Source organism: Pinus tabuliformis, chromosome 7, assembly GCF_031772625.1.
Source record: "Pinus tabuliformis cultivar Carrire ecotype Pingquan chromosome 7, CPIR1, whole genome shotgun sequence".
Taxonomy (NCBI): Eukaryota; Viridiplantae; Streptophyta; class Pinopsida; order Pinales; family Pinaceae; genus Pinus; species Pinus tabuliformis.
Window position 1 is genome coordinate 1,802,534,660 of NC_142293.1, and position 24,210 is coordinate 1,802,558,869.

At 40.2% G+C, this 24,210-nt stretch overlaps 1 protein-coding gene across 1 annotated transcript in view; it reads left to right on the forward strand.

Moving 5' to 3' along the window:
* LOC149255558 (protein FMP32, mitochondrial-like) overlaps positions 1-18,364 on the forward strand; it is a 171,314-nt gene extending 152,950 nt beyond the window's left edge. The window contains exons 6-8 of the mRNA XM_089460518.1: positions 17,567-17,633; positions 17,763-17,826; positions 17,983-18,364. Coding sequence (XP_089316644.1) covers positions 17,567-17,633; positions 17,763-17,826; positions 17,983-18,038 — 187 coding nt within the window. The 3' untranslated portion in view covers positions 18,039-18,364. The remainder of the gene's footprint in view (positions 1-17,566; positions 17,634-17,762; positions 17,827-17,982) is intronic.
* The last annotated feature ends 5,846 nt before the right edge of the window (positions 18,365-24,210 follow it).

Here is a 24,210-nt window from a genome sequence, read left to right on the forward strand (position 1 = left end):
AAGCACAAGTGGACCGCCCTGGACGAGGATGATGAGGGGGATTTGTCGCTGGCCGTGCCCGAGTCAGAGAAGCCGAGCAAGAAGCGATCGCCCAGGGTTCGAATCTGCGTGAGGAAGCTAGGAGATGTCTTCAACCAGCAGGCCATGGATGGATCTGATGCCCCCGGTGGTCAAGGGATCGAATCCAACAAGGCTCCCTCGGTAGCTCTGCAGGCAACGAAATGGCAAGCTGGGAAAATTATGAACGTGTATGATTACGTTCCAGTGCCGGATCGGGTTATGAAAGCCACTACTAAAAGGGTTTCGCCGAGGAAAAATCCAGGGAAGTCCCCGGCCTCAAAGGTTTCTTCACCGGTCGACCACGCTCGGCGCAGCAGCCGTTTGTCATTAACTCCCACAGCAAAACCGTCCGACGCATTTTCCTTTTCACTGCAGTCAAAATGTTACAACGAATCGAAGTCCTGGTTCCGTCAACGGTCACGTCGTACCTGTTTCTTTTTAATAACGAAACTATATATATATATATATATTTTAAATTTATAGATATAATTATATAATTATATTTTATTATAGTTATAATATATAGTTTCTAGTTAATCAATAAATTCTATTAAAAAAAATTATGATATATACATTAAACTATATAAATTTTCATTATATAATTATATTTTATAATTATATAAGTGTAAATATATATAGTTTACAAAAAAAAATTAGAGTTAAAAAAAAATTATTAGAGTTATATAAAAAAAATATAGAAATAGAGTTAGAAAAAAAAAATTAGTCCTATTAAAAAGGAAAATAAAAATAAAAATTTAGACAAAAAAAAATCTAAGGAAATATTACCGATGAGCTATAAGAGAAGAGGATGTCCAGATTATATACGTCAAGACGACATACACTAAGTGAAGAAAACCCCAAGCGTTAAAGCTTTGAGGACAAAGCTTCCGAAGGAAGAGGCTATGTTATGAACAATTAAATAAATAAAATAAATATAAATATTAAATAATTAAATATTAATTAGGTTAAACAGTCATTAATTTAGGTGAAAAGGCATGTCTAAAAGACATGCCCATTCTCGAAAGTTCACCTGTTGAGGTATAAAAGAAGGGCCTCATTGTAACATTCAAATCATTTTATATCATCTTATACAATTTTATATATTAATAAATTATTATTATTAAATACCTGTGTGTATTTTTACATTCAAGTCTACAAGCTATCAGTCTATCTGCTTCAGCGATAGTTTTTATGTTTTATTCTTGCTGTGACTCCTTTTGAGCCTCGATTTCCCTCCTGGAAATCCTTCTGCCGATGTCGAGATGCCCCCTACTATGATCGTTTGTGAAACCACACCATTGATCCAGATTTCTCGGCTAGAAACCCTCAGTAGCAACTCCCTCCTCCTTGGCCTTGCCTTGTTAGGTACTGTTTCGACAATGATACCCCACCAGCTCAATTCTGCAATTTATCCACAACCTCTTAAACCCAACAACCTGAAGGTGAGAGCTCCTAGGCTCTGCGCAGTCCCAACACTGACAAACTAGCTCCCTAAGCCAACTGCGTCAGCCCTCCTGGCCTCTGCATGGCTCTGCGTGAGCTTGTCTTTGGCTCCCTCGACATCTTCTTGGCCCGAACTTGATGACGCAAGCACTGCATCACCCCTTCCTTGGTGTTTTGCTGCTAGGAATTTTTTCTGTCACTCGGGACAACGGTTTTCTGATGCTGCTGCTCTGCTTGGCTGATGTCCTCAGTTCTCTTGTGATCTGCAACCACCCTCTGATACCATGTTGAAGTTTCTAAGTCTAACAGTTAGAAACCTTCCATGTACTTTATGATTTATTCCTTCCTACTTGTTCTGATTAATTAACAAATTATTTACCATGTAAATACTGAAAATAAACACAAGTACATGCTCAACACATTACAGATCATCAACTTAAGGAAATAAAAACAAGCACACAAATGACACCATTATTTTTGGACTAATGTCCCTGGAAAAACCCAATGCGGAAAAACTGGTGTAGCCATCTGAGGGTTTGATTTATTAAGCAGTTTCAGAATACAATCTGGGTGCCAAATTCGGCGCACCCAACAGAGAAAAATCTCGGTAGTAGTACCTCTCCTTCAGAGACAGATGCTTTGGCTGAAACCCCGGATAAACACTCCGGCAAGTCCTCAGCTCCAATCCGCCCCACGAAAAACCCCGACGTCAGCCTCTAGGGACTGCGTTAGCCTCTTCTACCCTCTGCGTCAGCTTTCTTGGCAGTTTCTGTCTGTTCTCGACAGTTCCGACTTCTGCCCTTTGTGTCAACTTTCCCGGCAGTTCCGACAGTTCCCAATTGTTCTGGCTATTCCCGACAGTTCCGGCTTCTGCCCTCTACGTCAGCTTTCCCAGCAGTTCTGGCAGTTCCCGGTCGTTTCAGTTGTTCCTGGTAGTTTCGGCTTCTGTCCTCTGCGTCAGCTTTCCCGGCTGTTCCAACTGTTCCCGACAGTTCCGGCTTCTCCCTTTGCGTCAGCTTTCCCGACAGTTCTTGACAGTTCCAACTGTTCCTGGTAGTTTTGACTTCTGCCCTCTGCGTCAGCTATCTCGACTATTCTGGCAGTTCCTGGCAGTTCCGGCTGTTCCCAGCAGTTTCAGCTTCTGCCCTCTGCATCAGCTTTCCCGGCTGCTGCGTTGATCCTCCTGACACTATCTCTACTTCTCTACTTCTGTATTCACTGCCCCTCAACTGCAACTCCAGATCACTTTCCTAACTTTCTCAACAAACCCAGCCCTAGAAAGTCTAAATCTTGATCTCTTGGTATGTTCTCCAACTGACCCTCAAGCCTTATCTTATACTTTTCTCGTTGACAAATCAACGGCTGAGATTAAGTCCCTAATCAATGACTAAGTTTAGATCTGGCTTGATCTATGACTTTTGGACCATTCTAACACAATTTTATATTAATTCACATTAATATTTTAATTTCCCTAAGTTTAGACTTAGGGATTCCATTAAAAATATTAATTATTTTAATATCTCCCAAACTATTTAGAATTTTCCTAAAACCTTTCTGGGTATTGGAGATCTCATGTGCCTTAGCTTCTCCACCAAATTTCGTGGCTAGAGCACATCCGATGCTACCCCAAATTAACAGATAGGTTGGATGGAGCTTCCAACTATGTCATCTGGAAGGCTAGGATGTCCTTCCATCTAGATGAATATGGTTTGAAAGCGTACATAGATAATGTGGTGTCAGTTTCCCAGGATGTGGATTAGCTCAAAGAATACAAGAAGGAGATGGAAAGGGTGAAGCGTTGATCTTGAATGGAGTCTGAAATCATAGTCTCACATTTGGCAGACAAGGGTACAACTAGAGAAATGTGGGTAGCTCTCTCCATGTTATATCAGAGTTCTTTCGAGCAGCGGATAATGTTCCTGGAAGAAAAGCTCAGATGCATCAGGATGCAAAAGGGAGAAAGCATAGATCCCTTCTGCGCTAGGATTTAGGAGGTCCGAGATCAGTTTGCAGTTGTTGGGGTAGTGCCTCAACCATCAGAGCTAGTATGGTTGGCACAAAATAGTGTCTTGGAGGATTGGTTAGTCTTTGTCCAAAGTATATTGGGCAGAGACACGCTATTTAGATGGGACAGGATGTCGGCCGATTTGTAGTAGGAGGAAATGAGGCGAGCTTTGCTTAAGAGCTCCATCAGTGGCAACAGTAGCAACATATCGAAGGGTGTGAAGGAGGAGGAGAATGTGGCCTTAGCATCGAAGGGTCCTAGTCAGGGGCAGGGCGAGCATAAGAAGAAGGACCTGTCAAAGGTCAAGTGCTTTAGGTGTTGTGATTTTGGCCACTACAGTACGCATTGTCCTCTCAGGAAGGAGAAGCGGGAACAACAGACAACATTTGCAGAAATAGACCAACTTTCCTCTAGGCTAGAGGAAGAGTTTGATATGTTTGCAAATATACCTCCAGGAGTGAGATGGGGTGATTTGGTGCTGTAGCCCTAGAGAGTGTCAGAGAGTCGGCATGATCCTTGAGGAGTCCACATCATGGATCATTACCTGGATATGGAGGACCACATTATTTAGTAGCACGATGGATCAATGGCAATTGATGCAGTCAATACCAAAGTGACAATTGCAGACTAGTAATAGTCTAGTTCTGAAGTGCGCAGTGCATAGTTGGCAGAAGAGCAAAGTGGTACAGTGCAGAGTCAGTAGCAGCGCAACCTCTTTAGTGACAGTGCAAAGGCTAGTGGCAGTTAGGACTCGAGAGACAGATGCATCATACTGAACATAGATGATTTAGTATTTCAGATGCTTCTTAGTTGTAGATGTTGCAGTGATAGTAGCAACAGATGAGAGAGAGTTGCAGTGCAGATGCAAAGTTGGAAATAGTATCGCAGCGTCACCAGCAACACAAATGCAACATCAAAGTTGCGCAGTGGTTGGTGGGTAGTGGCCAAAAATCAACAACGTGACAGAGGATGATACAGAGACAAAGTGTTGTAGCAGGGTGTGCAACACTAGAACATAGTCCTCGCTAAGAGGGAGTGTTAGTTTTTGTAGCATCAGATGTGTTCTAGTCTCGAAACTTTGTGGAGAGGCTAAAACACATGAAATATACAAACCAGAAATTGTTTTTGGAAATTCCACCTAGAGATGGTTCAATTAGATTATTACCTAATTTTTATGTATTTCCTAAATCTAAACTTAGGGAATACGGTTAATTAATCAAAATTAATTAAGTCAAGGTGAGAATAGTCTAGAAACTCACACATATCGACTTCAAGATGATCCTAGCCCTTGATTAAGTTTTAATCTTGGTTGTTGGTGCACGAACAAGGGATTATAAGAAGAAGTCGATGGGCACTTGGAGAATACACTTCAACAGTTTGATTTCCTTGGCAGATCGATTTCCAGAGACCAACAGAGTTTGCAGGAGAGCCAGAGATCGAAGCAGAGTCAGTGAGGGGTAGAGACAATGATTTGGAGGAAGTTTTCCAGATCCGGAGAGGCAACAACAAGACGCTGAATTATTCTCAGTGAGGTAACACATAGGACTGTACAATTGCTTCAGAAGAGCAATTCGATTTGGCTGGAGAAAAATTCGATTCACCTTCCAGAGGGCCGAAGAATCAATTATCTTAGCAGAGACAAGCAGAAAGACTTCATCAGAGGCAGTTCTGGGCTAGACGTCCAAGGGTTTGCACAAGCACTGTGTAAGAGCTAACGTAGAGGGTCCAAAAGAACGAGTTTTTAGAGGTAGAGTTGTGTCGGGATTGCTTGTGGAGGAAGGAAAATTCCATTAGATAATTTTGGCCAGATTTTCTTGCTGTTTGGATTGCCAGTTGGGCATTCATAGATTGTACTCGGATTTCACCATTGCATTATAATAAAACCCTCAGTTGCTGCACTAGTTATTGCAAATTTGACCGGAAAAACAATTGTGTAAATTTATGTGTGTGCTAGATTTTCTCAGTTTCCAATGCTATTTTTCTTCCATAGTTCATTTGTGAAAATCATAGTGTGAATTATTTGATATTTGCCGTAACAAACAACGAATAAATTGTTAAATAAATCAACAATTAGGAAAATATTTCTAGTTGCTGTGATAGATGGAAAATTTCACATGGTATAAGAGTGTAAGTGATTAGCGGGAAGCTCAAAAGCAGAGAAATGAATTTCCCTGTTCAGTGGGAACAACATGCCAAAATTCCTAGAGGCTGCGCTGTTCATTGACAGGAAGGCCAAATTGCTGGGGCAAAAATTTGATTTTCAGTTGCAAGTTGGCAAAAAGGTTGAGTTGCCTAGGATAGTGATTCCAGTAGTCAGAGGGAGCAACAACAACAAAGATTTTTCTGAACAAATTCCTTAGTTGGAAGCAAAGGGTTTTGCAGTGGCAGAATCAACGTCGGGTGGAAGAGAAATTACACACACAGAGGGGATTTCTCTCGGAGGGGTTTTAGCCAAGAAATCCGATTTTTTTTTTTCCAGTCGCAGATTGATAGTAGCAGCTAGTAGATCCGCGCATTCCAAGAGGGAGTATGAGTTGCAGAGCAACAACTAAGCAAAGGAAGGAGATTCCAGATATAACCATATCAGGGCTTAGAGATCAGGATAGGTTGGATGGAACTTCCAACTATGTCATCTGGAAAGCTAGGATGTCCTTCTAGATGAATATGCCCTAAAAGCCTAGATAGAGAATGTGGTGGCATTTCCCCAGGATGCAGATCAACTCAAAATACAGGAAGGAGATGGCAAGAGCGAAGCGGTTGACCTTGGATGGAGTTCGAGATCATATAGTCTCACATTTGGCAGACAAAGGTACAATTAGAGAAATGTGGGTAGCTCTCTCCATGCTATATCAGAGTTCTTCCGAGTAGTAGAAGATGTTCCTAAAAGAAAAGCTCAGATGCATCGGGATGCAGAAGGGAAAATGCATAGATCCCTTCCTCACCAGGATTTAGGAGGTCTGAGATTAGCTTGCCGCTATTGGGCCAACACCTCAACCATCAGAGCTAATACGGTTAGCACTAAACAATGTTTCGGAGGATTGGCAAGTCTTCGTTTGAAGTATATTGGGCAGAGACACACTACTTAGATGGGACAGGATGTGGGCCGATTTGCATCAGGAGGAAATGAGGCGAGCTTTGCTTAAGAGCTCCATCAGTGGTAGTAGTAGTAGCGATCGAAGGGTGTGAAGGAGGAGGAAAATGTGGCCCTGGCGTTGAAGGGTCCCAGTGAGGGGTAGGGGGAGCAGAAGAAAAAACAGGACTTGTCAAAGGTCAAGTGCTTTAGGTGTGGTGAGTTCGGTCATTACAGTACCCAGTATCCTCTTAGGAAGAGGAAAAGCAGGAGAAGCGAGACCATCAGGCAACATCCACGAAAATAGACAAGCTTTCCTCTAGGCTAGAGGAGTTTGCTATGTTCGCATATATACCTCCAAAAGTGAGGTGGGGTGATTTGGTGCTGTAGCTCTAGAGAGCTACAAAGATTGGGCAGGGTCCTTGAGGAGTCCACCTCATGGATCATCACCTAGCTACAAAGGCCCACAATATTCAGTAGCAGGATGGATCAATGGCAGTTGATGCAGTCAGTACCAAAGTGACAATTGCAGACTAGTAGTAGTTAGATGCTGAGGAGGGCAGTGCAGAGTTGGTAGCAATGCAGAGTTAGTAGCAGCATAGATTCCTTAGTGATAGTGCAGATGCTAGTGGCAGTAAAGACTCGGGAGACAGATGCATCATACTGAACACAAATGTTTCAGTATTTCAGATGCTTCTTAGTTGCGGATGTTGCAGTTGCAACAACAAAAAATGAGAGGGAGTTGTAGTGCAAATGCAAAGATGGCAGTGGTATGGCAGTGGCAACAACAACACAGATGCAACATCAGAGTTGCGCAGTGGTTGGTGGGCAGCGACCAGAAATCAACAACATGACAAAGGATGATACAAAGACAGTGTTGTAGCAGGGTGTGCAGCACCAGAACACAGTCCTAGCTAAGAGGAAGTGTTAGTTTTTTTAGCATCAGATGTGTTCTAGTCTCGAAACTTTGTGGAGAGTCTAAAACACATGAGATCTCCAAATCCCATAAATTATTTCCTGAAATTTCACCTAGAGATGGCTCAATTAGATTATTAGTTGATTTTTGAATATTTCACAAGTCTGAACTTAGGGAAAATGATTAATTAATCAAAATTAATTAAGTCAAGATGAGAATAGTCTAGAAACTCACACGGGTCGACTTCAAGATGATCCTAGCCCTGTTCTAGTCTCGAAACTTTGTGGAGAGTCTAAAATATATGAGATCTCCAAAACCCATAAATTGTTTCCTGAAATTTCACCTAGAGATGGCTCAATTAGATTATTAGCCGATTTTTGAATATTTCGCAAGTCTGAACTTAGGGAAAATGGTTAATTAATCAGAATTAATTAAGTCAAGATGAGAATAGTCTAGAAACTCACATGGGGAATTCTTCTTATGTGTTCTTCAATAGTTTAGCAGAAAGAGAGAGATAGTACATATACATCAGAAGTCAACATTTTGACTTATCAAAAATAAGATCAAAGATCTTCTCTAAGAAGATGTCACATGAGGTAGCACCATGCCGCACTATGCATCACTGTGCTACACCACCGTCACTGTGCACTATGCTGCATCATCACCATGTATTGTGCTTGTGCCTTACTGTAGAGTGAGATGATGTATTGTATCAAGGCTAAGGTTGTTACTATTCTTGGAAGTACATCAAAACTGCATCATACTAGATCCGAATGATTCCTCTTGAGACTGTTTCATAGGTATGCCTAAGATCTCTTGTACATCTCGAGACCTATTACACCTTTAGAGTTATGGCAAGGCTGTAATACATTTGTACATCTCGAGACCTATTACACCTTTAGAGTTATGGCAAGGCTGTAATACATATACATATACATAGTCTGCTATTCACTGTCTAGTCTTCACCATGATCAACATATGTCATGACTGCTATTAGATCATTGTTATACTGAGATAGATATGTTGAGAATATCAACCTGTTGCTGCGTCCTTACACATGGTCATGACTGCACCTAAACCCAAGATATTGGTGTTATCAATACCCTTCTGCGACTCTATTTTAGGACAATGTATAGACTTCTTTTGGACAGCGTTTAAGGCTTGCTAGAACACCATCTCATGACAGCATATAAATCCTTATTGACTGCGGCTTGGAGACTGTGTTTAGGATAGTGTATAGTTTAGGCATCCCTTCCATGACAACGTATAGGATTTAGGCTTCCTTAACATGACAACGTATAGGATTAGGCTTCCATAATGTAGGAATAGGCTTCCATAACATGACAGCGTATAGGATTAGGCTTCCATAACAACGTATATTCTTAGTGACTTTTCCTTCCACCAAAACCCAAACGAGTGGAGAGGAAAAGATCACATGAGTTGAGTGACAAATGACTTGCAAGCCACCTCCTTTTATAGTAAAACATTGAGGACATGTGGGGTTTATTTGGTTGCTGACCGACCTTGACGAATTGTCTTATAACACAAATAAATTCATAACTCCATGGATACTTATCAGAATCAGATGATCTTTAGATCAATCTTGCACCTCTCGATGAGAGGGATCCAAGATAGTTGCCATAGATAAGATGATCCACACAGAGTTTGGCCCTAGTTGCCAATTTTAACAGTAGAGTGTCCAAAAAGATGGGTTTTCTGAGGTAGAGTTGTGCCTGGATTGCTTGTGGAGGAAGGGAAATTCCCTTAAATAATTTTGGTGAGATTTTCTTGTTGTTTGGATTTCCAATTGGGCATCCATAGATTGTACTCAGATTTTACTGCTTCATAATAATAAAACCCTCAGCTGATCCACTGGTTTTCCCATGTTGGGTTTTTCTGGGGACGTTTGTCCAAAAATAGTGTGTAAATTTTATGTGTGTGCTAGATTTTCTCAGTTTCCAGCGCTATTTTTCTTCCGCAGTTTATTTGTGAAAACCATGGTGTGAATTATTTAATATTTTCCATAACAGACAACAAATAAATTAACAAGTAGTAAAATAATTTCCAGTTGCTGTGATAGATGAAATTTTCACATGCTAGAGGGGCTTGCCTCCCTAATAGTTGAAGGATAAGAATTTCATGAGGAAACATACCCTTGGGTGGGCATAGCTCTAAGCGCCCCAATAATGGAAAATTGCCTACCGGTAGCCATCTCTTCCCTAGCTTTTGTTAATTTTCTGGCTAGATCTTTCTCTACTGTAGATAATTGCATTTTAAAACCTTTTCATCATTTTCACATTACATTCACCCCATAGCATCATAAACAATTATATAGAGAGAACAATAACATCAATAATGCAACAAAACAATAAGAAACAATAGAAGAAAAGCATACACAATAGAGACACCAGGAATTAGGTCAAAGATCAGGGCAGAACCCCACAAGGGGGAAAACCCAACCAAATTTTTTTTCTTAGATATTCATCAAATGTTCAACTGAGCTACAATGTACAAATGTACAAATATCATGAGACATAAGTCTTTCATCATCAATCCCATTATGCCACCTAGGGCCAATCATGGATCATACTAGATCCTCATGAGATGGAAGACAATCAAGGAGGCATTCAAGTTGCCTTCAGATCTCTGTAAGTTGCATAGATCTTTGTTTTCAACAAGAGCACAAGTAACACTAGCATACATCACACTGAAGTTATTATTGCCTTATATCTCACTGTCATAAGCCATATGTCTTTGTCATAACATCACTGCCATACATCACATTGTCATAAGCCATATATCATTGTCATAGGGTCATTGCGATACATCACATTGACATAAAGGCACTGCCACACAATACTGTCATAGAGCATATTGTCATACATCACTGATGATACACATAACTGTCATTTAGCATTGCCACACATCTTTATCATAGAGGCACTGCCACACTTCATTAGATCACTTTCATGTAGGTTACTGTCATACGTCATTGGCATACATCACTATTGTGACAACACGACCATACATCATTTGTATAAGAATATTGAATCATGGCTTAAACATCACTGTTGTAAGGTAAAAAATCGTTGTCATAAAAGCTAGAGTCACAACTATATTGGCACGAGGACATTGTCATACATCATTTCCATAAACATAAGTATCATTGCCGAGATATATTACTGTCATTAACAAAGGTATCCCTGTCAAAAGTTACTATCATAAACATAGGATAAAGAGATACTTTGTTTTCTTTCTTTTCGGCCTCCTTATTTTGTTGTCTTCCTTCGTTGATTGTAGAGAGATATTTGTGAATGATGTGATGCAAAAGTGACTTGATGGAGGACGAGTTACTCCAATATATAGCCTTCATAATGACCAAATGGGTGTCTCCTTGTAGAAATTTCTGTTTTCCCACCCCGGTTTTCAGTTTCTCTTTATTTCTCTCATATAGTTAAATGCTCTTTCCCATAACCATACATTTAACAAGCTGAAAAAAATAAATTTGCTGAAAACACAAATTCTGGAAATTTTACAGAATGCTGGAAATTGCAGAAATAAAAATCACCAGTAATAAACAGCCATTAAAACACATTTAAACACTGAGATTTTTGGTCAATGTGACCCTGGAAAAACCCCCTACAACTCTTGGGGAAAACCAGTTTGAGAGCTCTTCTTTATTTTTGAAAATTGCCTTTTACAGTGAGAAATTTTCAGCAAAAAATCAGCAAGCAAATTTACAACTTATCTCTTTTCCCATGCTTTATAGCAAACTGGAAATTACAGCAAACATGACAGCAATAAATGCTGTACGGTCTCCTCGATTTTCGTGCCCACTTTCAGCATTAAATGCTACTGTATGGCCCTCGTTTTGCGTGCAGAAAAATCAGCAAACTGCTCGATTTTTGTGCAAACCTCTCCTCGAAAATCGTGCCAAAATCTGCCTTTCACTGTGTGCTAAATCAGCTGTACAAATCTGCTCAACTGCTGCCTTGGAATGTGTGCCAAGCTGCTGTCTCTTTCTCCTCCCTGCTCAGAAATCTCTCTTGCTCTCCTTCTCCCAATCTGCTCATGAAAGAATTGAATCGAATGTGATATTTTCCTCATTTTCCTCCCTTAATATAACTCCAAATGACTTTTGGGTGACCCAAGTGACTTTTGGGTGATATCTAAATCCAATGGCTGAAATAGATTTAGATCAATGGCTGAGATTAAATGCTCATTTAAATTTTACTTTTTATTTTTTAATTCACCCCACTTTAATAAAGACCCACTTAGTCATTTATTTCCAAAGTCACTTTTCCTTTCTAATTTTTCATTGACTTTATAAAAGTCACTTTAAAATTAGACTTAGTAACTTTATCACTTAAAGCCACTTTTAAATTAGATTTAACTTTATAAAATTATAAAGTCACTTTAGGAGAAAAATTAAATTCTTTTGGACACTTTTCCCTAGGCCAAAGATCAAAGCCTAAGGGAACCACCTATCCTCCGGTACCAAATTTCAACACTCCTTGGGCAAACCGACATGATCATAGGAGGGCCGACTTGAACACTTATTGGTGTTAGTTTTTGTAGCATCAAAATTATTGGTGTTCTAGCCACAAAATTTTGTGAGGTTAGAATACATGAGATCTCCAAAACCCAGAAATCGTTTCTGGAAATTCTGCCTAGAAATGACTTAATTAGATTATTAACCAATTTTTAAATATTTCTCAAGTCTAAACTTAAGGAATATGGTTAATTAATCAATATTAATTAAGTCAAGACGATAGTCATCTAGAAACTCACATGGATCGATCCAGAGATGATCGTAGCTATGATTAAGTTTTAATCTTGGTTGTTGGTGCTTCAACAAAGGATTATAAGAGGAGGTCGATGTGGTGATGGAGAAGACACTTGAGAAGTTCGATTTATGAGCAGATCGATTTCCAGAGTAGTAGTAGTCAATTGCTGGAGAGAGCTAGAGTTCGAAGTAGTGTGAGAGGGGTAGGGACAATGATCTGGAGGAAAGATTTCCAGATTTGGAGAGGCAACAACCAGAGGGTTGAGTTATCCCAGAGAGGCAGCACAGAGGCTTTGCGCAGTAGCTTCAACAGGGAAATTGATTTGTTGGTGAGGAAAATTGTTCTCAGTTCTAGAGGCCTGACAGAGGTTCCAGAAGGCTAGAGAGATGCTTTCCTCAGCAGCTGGAGGCAAAACGACTTCATTAGTGGCAGTTTCGAGCCACACGTGTGGCAGACAGCGTAGAAGAGGCTCATGCTGGGGTTTGGACGACCAATTTTCTGAAGGCAAGTCATGCTAGAGATTTCCTGTGGGAGAAGGGAAATTCCCTTCAGTATTTTGCCCAGATTTTCTTGCTATGGATTGCCAGGTTTAGGCATCCAAATTGTACTTAGATTTTTCACTGATGCATAATAATAAAACTGTCATATGTTGCATCGGTTTTCCCAAGTTGGGTTTTTCCGGGGACTTTTGTCCAAAAAAAGCTGTGTTATTTTTATGTGTGTTTTCTAGCATTTCTTCCAGCGTTTATTCTTTTGCAGTTTTAATTGTGTAGGTTGCAGTGTGATTTATTCAGTATTTGCCGTACCCAACAACAAATACACTGTTGAATAAAATTAACAATAAGGAGAATAATTTCCAGTTGCTGTAATATGATTCCAGTTTGGACTTTTCACATGGTATCAGAGTGCAGTTGATCAGTTGGAGAGCTAAAAAACGAAAGAAAGGAATTTCATTGCTCAACGAGGGCCACGGGCCAAAATTCCCCAGGGCGACGCAATATTTTGCTAAGAGGCCGAGTTGCTTGACGAAGTTCGATTTTTTTGAGAGGGGAAGAAAAATTCGTTCCTTCCAGATTAAGTGATTCTAGAGGCAGAGGGAGCAACTCAGTACGTTCATTGGGCATATCTCTAGTTGGACGCAATGTTTTTTGCAACAATTTGCTAGAGCAGAGCCAATGTTGGGTGGAAGTAAGAATAACAAAGACAAAGGGAAAATTTTCCTTAGGGAACTTCTAATCTCAAGAAGTGCGATTTTTCTTTGTAGATCAACAGTGGTTGTGAACAAATCTTCTCACTCCAGAAGGGAGTGCGAATAACAGAGCAGTAGCTGAGCAACAAGAAAGATGAAGTTTTTGACAGTTCATTGAGATTGCCATTGTTGGGCTTCGTGACCAGGACAGGTTGGATGGAGCTTCCAACTACGTCATCTGGAAGGCAAGGATGTCCTTCCTTCTAGATGAATTTGGCCTGAAAGCATATATTGATGCAGTGGTAGCAGTTCCTACGGATGTAGATCAACTGAAAGAGTACAAGAAGGATATGGCACATGCAAAGGGGTTGATCCTAGATGGAGTCCGGGATCATATTGTCTCACATATAGCTGGCAAAGATATTGTCAAAGAGATGTGGGGGACTCTTTCTACGCTATACTAGGGTACTTCCAAGAAGCAAAAGATGCACTTAAAGGAGACGCTGAGATGCCTCACGATGCAAAAGGGGGAAGGCATAGATCCCTTCCTCACCAGGATTCAGGAGGTCCGTGACCAGTTGTCAGCTTTTGGGGCATTGCCTCAATACAGTACCTAGTGTCCTCTCAGGGAGAAGGACAAGGAGAAGCAGGACCAACAAGCAACTTCTGCAGAGATCAATAGGCTTTCCTGATAGCTGGAGGAAAACTTTGCCATGTTTGTAGATATACCTCCAGGAGTGAGGTGACTTGGTGTTGTAGCCCTAGAGCGCTATAGATGCACAGGATCCTTCAGGAGTCTACCTCATGGATGCATTCCTTGCTACGGGGGCCCACAATATTCAGTAGCAGGAAGGATTAGTGACAATTGATGCAGTTAGATGCTAGAGAGACAGTGGTAGAGACTAGTAGCAGTCAGATGCAGGGGACCGCAATGCAGAGTTGGTAGCAGTACAATTGGCACAGTGCAGAGTCAGCAACAACACAAATTCTTTAGTTACAATGCAGAGGGTGATAGATGCATTATACTAATCACAGTTGATTCAGTATTGTGGATGCTTTCCAGTTGCAGATGTTGTAGTTGCAACAACAACAGATGAGAGGGAGTCGCAGTGCAAATGCAGTGTTGGTAGTAGTTCAGCAGGGTCAACAACATTACAGATGCAACATATATCAGAGTTGCGTAGTGGTTGGTGGGTAGTATGGCCAGACATTAACATTGTGACAGGAGATGATGCAGAGACAGGGTGCTGCTACAGGGGATGCAATAACACTAGGACACATTCCTCGCTAAGAGGGAGTGTTAGTTTTTGTAGCATTAGATGTGTTCTAGCCACAAAATTTTGTGGGGAGGCTAGAATACATGAGATCTCCAAAACCTAGAAATCGTTTATGGAAATTCCACTTAGAAATGACTTAATTAGATTATTAACTAGTTTTTTAATATTTCCTAAGTCTAAACTTAGGGAATATGGTTAGTTAATCAATATTAATTAAGTCAAGACGAGAATCATATAGAAACTCACACGGATTGATATAGAGATGATCCTAGCCATTGATTAAGTTTTAATCTTGGTTGTTGGTGCTCCAACAGAGGATTATAAGAGGAGGTCGATGTGGTGATGGAGAAGACATTTGAGACATTCGATTTTTGAGTAGATCGATTTCCAGAGTAGCAACAGTCAGTTGTCAGAGAAAGAGCTAGAGATCGAAGCAATGTGAGAGGGGTAGGGACAATTTTATGGAGGAAAGATTTCTAGATCCGGAGAGGCAACAACAAGAGGGCAGAGTTATCCCAGAGAAGCAGCGTAGAGGCTCTGTGCAGTAGCTTCAGCAGGGATATCGATTTGTTGGTGAGGAAAATCGTTCTCAGTTCTAGAGGCCTGGCAGAGGTTCCAGAAGGTCGGAGAGATGATTTCCTTTGCAGTTGGAGGAAGAACGACTTCATCAGTGGCAATTTTGAGCAACACGTGTGGCAGACAGCTCAGAGGCAACACAAAAAAGGCTCATGCTGGGGTTTGGATGACCAATTTTCTAAAGGCAAGTTGTGCTAGAGATTGCTTGTGGGTGAAGGGAAATTCCCTTAAGTATTTTGCCCAAATTTTCTTGCTGTGGATTGCCAGTTTCAGGCATCTAGATTGTTCTCAGATTTTTCACTATTGCATAATAATAAAACCCTCATCTGTTGCACCAGTTTTCCCAAGTTGGGGTTTTCCGCAGACTTTTGTCAAAAAATAACTGTTATTTTTATGTGTGTTCTAGCATTTCTTCTAGCATTTATTCTTCCACAATTTTAATTGTGTAGGTTGCAGTGTGATTTATTCAGTGTTTGACGTAGCAAACAACGATTAAATTGTTAAATAAAATTAACAATTAGGAAAATAATTTCCAGTTGCTGCAATAGGATTCCAGTTTGGCATTTTCACAGTTGGAGCCATAAATAATCAACAACAAATTGAATTTTTCCTTTCATAAGGCCATGAATAATCATGCCTTTTACATTTGACAAATACATGAGCATGAAGAACATGCTAGATAAATAATAATTGATACATGAATGATAAAAAATAAAACATATGAAGACTGACCATAGCTACAAACTCCAACACACACATGCTGCAAAACATACTATTCTTGTTATTGCTTAGGTAAAGAGATCACAGAAAATTGCTTCCTCCTTGCCAAACCAAAACAGAGATGCTTCAAAGCTATTGCTGTGCTAGACAAGGGGAACATCTTCAGTCCTCAAACCCAACCATAATTGCTCCAAAGACCTATGCCAAAACAATGACAAGAGTGTGCCTTGGTAGGTTGGGATCAGCTCCACCAAAGCTAGACAAAAGGATTAGATAGGGTAGGAACACCTCCACTGAAGCTAATCAAAGAGAAGGGGTCTTAAACCCTCAAAGCCTCAGCTCAAGAAAGCAGAGATAGCCAATCCAAATTGATGCTTTTAAATGACTCCAACTCTTCTTTATTTATATATTTCTCCTTGGGTTTCATCTAATAGGAGGTATTGCAAGTGTAACCCCGAATTTGGGCTTTTTGCCCCATCTGACCCAAAATCTACCTAATGTTGCCCCATACATTGGATAATTTGGGTTTTGCCCATTTATCAAGACTATAGCCTATGGGGTTGGATAGGCTAATCCGTCCTCCTGTGGTCAATTAATCCTTTGGGGACATTACACTAAGGTTGTAAGGGAGGTCCTATTGGGCTATGGATAAAAAATAACCCTCTTGGTAAGGTGAGAGAACATATATGCAGTCAAGTTGGTCAATCATCCAGATTACTGCTTTGGCCATATTACATGCCCAAAACATTAAGCAAAAAAACCCGATTGCAAAATGATCAAAGTCTCTGTTGAGTGGTAGGCCACCTTTACCCAAGAGGAATGCTTCACGGTGAGAGATCTAGTGATTGGTGCAGATGGTGGATCAAAGTCTCTGTTGAGTGGTAGGCCACCTTTACCCAAGAGGAATGCTTCACGGTGAGAGATCTAGTGATTGGTGCAGATGGTGGAGGAGTTGGGATATGATCATCATCAAGCTAATGTGCAGGGCTGTTGTTTTGTTGGCTGTCCAAAATAGGTGAAACGTTTTCTCTTAGCGGGTTACCCATTTTGGTGGGTAACACTGAACTCGTTTTAGAGAGTAAACAATCAAAATTGCACATGAGGTTCTGCTTCTGTAATGATCCTATGCAACGGCACGACCAAGTCAGTCGGGTGGAAGCGATAAAAGTATTACAGTACAGGTTAAGGCAAGATATAACATCCCTATGAATGCCATTCTGATATCATTGTTTACATATCTGTTGCTGCATGTTGACTGCAGCATAAATACATTCTGTAGTTTGTTTGTGACATATTTGTCAGATAAGCACTTTCTGAACAAGATATTATAGGCTGTGATAGAAATGACTACTAATTTTCAAAGAAGCTTTTCTTGTTCCTTTTTTTTGTTTATCATGGCTCATGTGGCTGCTCCTCGATACAAAATTTGACAGATTATATTTACTTGTTGAAGTATTCGACCATTCTGATGGTTTTTTTCCATGAAAATCTCACTAACATATTATTTTTATTTTAATATTCAGTCGCATACGAGAAGAACTATCCAAGCAGAACACAGAAACCTCAAATCTGACAAACAAGCTTGATAGGGTAAACTGATATTGAATTTTTTGAGGACTATAAACTAATGTGTTATCTTATCATATGCCTTAATGGATTAATATTTCTCTCCATTCACCTCTTGCCAAGTCATTTACTCAATTATTTCATTATCAACAGGAGATTCATGCTTTGAAGACTCAACTTGAAGCTGGCAAATACGAGGTGATCAAATATTGTATAGGTCAGTCCATGTACTCATATGATCTTTAATATGTATAAGTTTTCTCAGTTTGTCCACTTTTAGGCATCAAGAAAGGTAAGTAACAAAAGGCCCATAATTAAACTGTCTAAATATTTGATCTTTGTGAACTAAATCTACATTGCATTGTTGATACAGGTACTGTTGTTTCTGTCACCGCTGTTGGCCTAGGGTTGTTACGCATATTCAAGTGAATATTTAATTGCAGAAACGGTTATTCAAGGAATAACCTAGAAACTAGGGTCATGTATGCTTGATGCAATTTTTTGAAATGCGGGGTGTTGAAAATTCAACTATGGAGCTTATTTATCTATCAATTCATTTACTTGTGCAAAGATTTGGAAAAAAATGAGTGCGTCCTTATGAGATTGGAATTACTACAGATCGTTAGCAACTAAAATATTAATATATTGTTTAACAGGATGAAATGGACTAGTGTTTTTATGTTTGCCAACTCTATCTCTGCATTGTATACCAATGAAATAATAGCGCAAATACATGTTTATTTCTCTTTTTTCAATTTGTCATATAATGTGTGGCTTTTCATTGGTTTGTAACTATTATTTATCACACCGCATTTTGTGTACTACGTGAGAATTTCATGACAGAATTTGAGAAGGTGTGGCCATCTCGAGACATGAAATCCATTCTTGTTTTAACAAAATTTGTTTTGACATTTTCTATCATATTCTAATGGTCTTTTGTACTTGAATAACACACTAGCTGTAACTTACCTTATCAATTGCCATTAAACTAAAATTTAAGTATGTTCTGACATGTTGTATCATATCCTAATGTAGTCTTTTGTACTTGAATAACACACTAGCTGTAACTTACCATACTAATTGCTATTAAAGTAAACTTTAAGTTTCTCTTCCTGGAATTGAATTACTGTCATCTTAATTTAAAAGTTGATAATGAACGTACTAAAGATTGGTGAATGGAATCTTAGTTTCTCTACCTTTATGATTAAGGAAGGGAAGGCCCCATTGGTTAGCTTGATTGGTAGATGCTGGTGTGAAAATTCATGGAGGTCTTGGATCAAATCCCATTGAGTTCCCTTGGGTTACCAACTGGTATTTTAGCGGGTCATTACTACTTTCCTTCATCCAGGAAAACGGGTAACTAGGAGGGTGCCGCGGGGGGAGGGGGGGTGTAAATGGGGTGCTGGAAAGGTACCATCTCCTTCACTTTGAATGCTTAATCTGTGGGTGAGTGAGTAACAATGCTTCTAGAAGAATGCTTAATCTGTGGGTGAGTGAGTAACAATGCTTCTAGAAGAAAATAATGCCACGGAGGGAAAAATAAATAGTCTACCTTGCTTGAAAGTCGAAACAACAGATCTATGTGGTCTGATTTAGGAACTAAGGTAATTGGTTATGTGCCCGTATTAATCGTTTTGCCTATTTGATGTTAAAGGAACATAGAAACTGAAAATAATTTCCTTGTGATCACCAGCGAAAAAGTCAAGCCTTGAAGGATAGAGAACTTTTGCCTTATCATTAGTTAAGAAGGATAGAATATTCTTCTGTTTTGATTACTAGCTAAGGGATTAAGTATTATTGCAAGAATTCTGCATTCAATAGCTTAAAATCTACTATACATGACATTGCAATTGTTGTCTGGATAAAAGGTTAAAAGGCTTTTAAAATCAGTCGCAGAAATCACCGAATATATATTGCCAACTCAAGGGGGTGTCTCTAATGATTTTACCTCTTGTTTTAACCTGTAAACTCTGCAATAAAACACCTTAAAAACAACAATATTAGGGTTGTTTGACTAGCTAGTGGCCAAATATACAAATTCATACAATAATATGTGGAACAGTCCCTTTGTTAAAATTGGCAACAAGGGCCAAATTACACTTTGGACAAAATCGACCTAAAGATCATCAAATTTGGTTAGGGAGAAATATGTTTTTGATTTTATGCCCGCTCATATACAAATTGTTAAGGTCGGCTTCACCTCCATAAATTCCAATCGACATGTCTCTTGACTCTCTCCAATTCCTATATATAGAGGTGCCTTCAACCTAATTTCACACATCAAATAGTTCAAAACCATGTTTGAGGTAGCCGAGTTCATAAGGACGACGCAAGAGTGTTCTCTTTTGGGCTTTCTCTTTTGTCATAGGGCCGAGAATCTTCTGCTGAGTAGGCCACAGGTCTTTAGGGTAAGTTTGGGCTAGTTTTATATGAAAAACCCTTCCCTACATCAGGGTTAGTTCCTCAGGTAGAAGATCAAGACAATTGGAAGCATGTCCAGACTAGATCAATGGGTATTTAACATTGTTTTGGACATTATTCATCTTTCTTTGTTGACCGCAGACTATGGAGTTTGCTAGGTTCAGACCTAAGTTGAGTGGAAGAAAAGAGGCCAAGGTATTAGCCTGGCCTAAGTCGCTTTCACTGCAAGGAAGAACGAATGGTTTTGAGGTTAAACACGTAAGTTTGCTGCTGTAGGTTAGGGCAGATGTATGCCCTAGCCAAATCTGTATTCAGTCCAAAATCAAACTACTTTGGGTTCCTCATCTTCAGCAAAAGAAGGCCGCATATATATATATATATATATATATATATATATATATATAGATGATATGCGGCCTTCTTTTGTTGAAAATGATAATATCCTATCAAATGTTCAACAAAGAAAGAGGACATTACACCTAAAGTCAAATTGATTTGCCAATATGTTGATCAATAGCACTATCCAGATGTCAAGGAAACAACCCAGTCAAGTCTACACTTCTGTGTTCTGATCTAGCCAGTGGTCAATAATAGATAAGGCAACTACAAAAATGACTTCAAAAGCAGCGTTTGAATTCAGTTTTGTAGTTGCCTTATCTATTATTGACCACTGGTTAGATCAGAAGACATAAGTGCAGACTTGACTGGGTTGTTTCCTTGACATCTGGATAGTGGTATTGATCAACATATTGGCAAGTCAATTTGACTTTAAGTGTAATGTCGTTCTCTTTCTCTGTTGAACATTTGATAGGATATGATCATTTTCAACAAAAGAAGGCCACATATATATATATATATATGAATGAACATTTGATACTGATAATAATGAAGATTTATCAAGGGTTTTCCCCATCTTGAGGTTTTTCCCTGGTTTAAGCCAATTCATGTGTTCTCTTGTCTTGACTTGTCTTTTGTGTATATATTTTATGTTCTTTCGTCAATGGTTTATGTGATTGCAAGGAAAATGTAAATTGGTTTAATGTGGATCATTGAAGTAATTGACCTAAGCAAAGAACTTGTTAACCTAAAATTAACATGGTATCTGTTAGCGCTTGAAATTTCACCTCAAGCTGAGAAAGGTAAACCTCAAGGCAACATCAAACCATTTAGCCTCGTAGCTAGCCCTACGGGGTAGGAGAAGGCTCTCTCCGGTCTATCTCGTGAAATCTTCAATGGGATGAGATGACCAACAAGGTAACACTGATATTAGGCTAGTAAACTGATAAAAAAGTTGATTTGGGGTTTTTTGGGTTTTTGGTGGTAAATTGAGGAGAGGGCAATTTTGGGTGCGGGGATTGGACACAGTTTCTGCAGGGGGTTCCTTGGGGCGAGGTAGGAGACAATGTTGATGCCTTTAACTGAGGTGGATGGTCAGGAATGAAAGGTGAGGAGATGAAGAGAGAAAACAATCACTTTGAATTCTCTTTAGACAGTAGAAAACATTGAAATTAAACAAACTTAAAAGCAGAGCATGACAGACATGAATTCTTATTTTAACACTTCATTTGTTTAATGTGCAGAAGTAAAAGAAAGGAAATGAATCACATAACAAACTTACAAGTACATTGAGAAGCACACCATCAACACATGAGTCCACAAGAATCCCAAAGAGGACTGCAAAACCCTGGTCTTCCTTAGCCAAAAATTGCAGAGATACAGTGAATAATACAATGAAAGCTTATCCCTCAAGAGTCCAACCATGAAAATGAGCAAGAAAGTACATAATATAGATGATCTAACCTCTTTCCCTGCCTCCATGGGTCGAGCTCACTATCTTAGGAGCTGTTTCAACCACTTCTAAACTAAGCACTACAATCTAGGCAGTCAAAACAACTTGCCTCTATAAGCTAGGAAACCAATCCATTCATTAAATATTTACCCTTTACATGAATGAATCTTCTAGAAGTGTTAAACAAGAGTAAAAGTGTCTTAGAGTTACAATAATTACATCAAAGATAATCATCTTCCACCCCAAAAAGTCAAACTGGGTCAAAACTGCGTTTTCTGGGCTGTACAATGCAATCTGGCAAAAACTGCCTGACGGGTCGCGCGCCCCTGCCTGACGGGTCGTGCGCCTTTGGAGCGATGTTTGAAGCACTTGCAGGTGTCCAAATTGAGCAAAAGTGGGCTTGTTGGAAAGGTCTGTGAGTCTACTTTCCAACCCAACTGGAATTTTTGAATTTGGAGATCATTTGCCCTGTTAAAACTTAATTCTCCCAAGACTGGTTTCTGCAATTCAAAAAAGGGGCCAGAAAGTCATTTTTTGGTAGTTTTTTGATCTTTTGGGGGACCAAAACTGCACAAAATCTCAAGTCCATCCATGGGCATATGTAACTTTGCATGACAAATCTAGAAATGTCGAGCTTTTACCAAACTGAGTTGCCATGATGTAGGGTCGCGCGCGGGGTGAGACCCGTTAATGGGAAAAACCTGCAAATTGCTAAAAGTTGCCAAAATTCACCCAAAATTCTCAAATTTTTTTGGGATTTGTGCTGTGGCTGAGCTAATTAGTGCCTTGATCTTTGAGGGAAGCCTCAGCCAAGATACGGAGTGGATTGGTCTTCTTTTTCCGTTTTAGGGCCTCGGACAACCGCCTTTGAAACATTTTCATCTTGGCCTTGCACACATGCATTCTCGCCCAGTAATGGTTTTTCATGTTCCTCAGCAATTTCTTCTCTTGGTTGGCCTTATCCAACAACCTCTCCAAGTGTGCGTTCTCCTGGATGAGCATGGACTCTCGGTCAGCGGGCAATGGATCACCGGGTCTTCTTCGGTTCAAGACTCGGTCACTACGAATCCTCCATAACTCATCAAGTGCCTGCTCATCTTCTAACTATTTGTTGCGCTGCTCAAGGTAAGTGATGGTCCATTGTGCCCCCTCTAATCTCCTCTGCAAGGCATCATTTTCAGCTCTGAGATGCTGAATGGTCTCCTTTGCTTCTTGGCTCGGAGAACTAGCCTCTAGATCAACAAGCTCAATATCTGGAACTCCGGATGGACCCTCATCAATCATGGGCTGTTTGCCCCTCTCTGGTACCTGTGCTGGTGAAGAAAGCGAGGCCCCTTCCACCTGATGTGGAGATAACACTCGCTGAGCCGATGATGAAGGCGAGACCCCTTCCACCTGCTGTGGAGATAGTACTCGCCTAGCTGCTGCAAATAAGGCCCTCGGGCCTTTCTGATATGTAACCAGAGGTGAGGAGCTGACATGTCCAGTGACAGGGATGTCATGCTGCTGTGATGGTCCTCCCTCCTCGTGAATAACCCCATGATGTGGTGAAGGTGGTGCTGTGAAAAAATCTCGAGAGATGAACTCATCCCAAGAGATGCCCTGCTGAGTCAAATGATGCAATACCACTAGCTGAATCAAACCATAATGATAAAGGCTCCTGTACTGCTGTGCCGGGCTCTTCCTCTGCATCATGGACACCATCTTCTCAATGTTCTGATAAAAGAAGATCGGGATGTTCATCATCCGCACTCGAGTGAAGTGCATCAAGAGGCGAATGTGATATGAGTATACTTGGGAAAATCTGCCCTCACAGGTGAAATAAAGCATAATGAGTCTCATCATGGGGGTATACTGACTCCGGAGGAACCTGAAAGGAAACACACCGGCCAAATGTCTCATGAATGGTGGCCGGACAAAAGGCTCAAAGTGAACTGTATCCAATACCTTGCGTTTATTCCAAATCTCCCCGACATTTGGAATCCCTGTAGCATGTGCAATGGTCTCGGGTGTCAAAATGAAATCCACCCCAGCAAGGTTAACATGACCCTCATGCAAGTGCAAGACAAAAAGGCGGGCCAATTCTTGGTGATGCTGAATCCGAGAGATCCTCTCACAAAACTCATAACAGGACATGTACTGAAAGCAAGAAACTGCCATAGGACAAGCTTGTAGACCTGCCAAAGAAGTAGGTTCCTCTCTCTTGTGATGGCCACCTTTTCCACCCCTATGTGGCCTCCTCTGTACCTCAATCTCTGGAGATGATGAATGGTCATCACTCTGTTCATATGTTTCAGTGTCTGACATGTTTGAGGAGCAAAATGGACAAAATGTGCTGCTGTTTCTGCCTTTAAAAGTGCTGAATTCTATGCTGTTTCAAGGGGACAATGA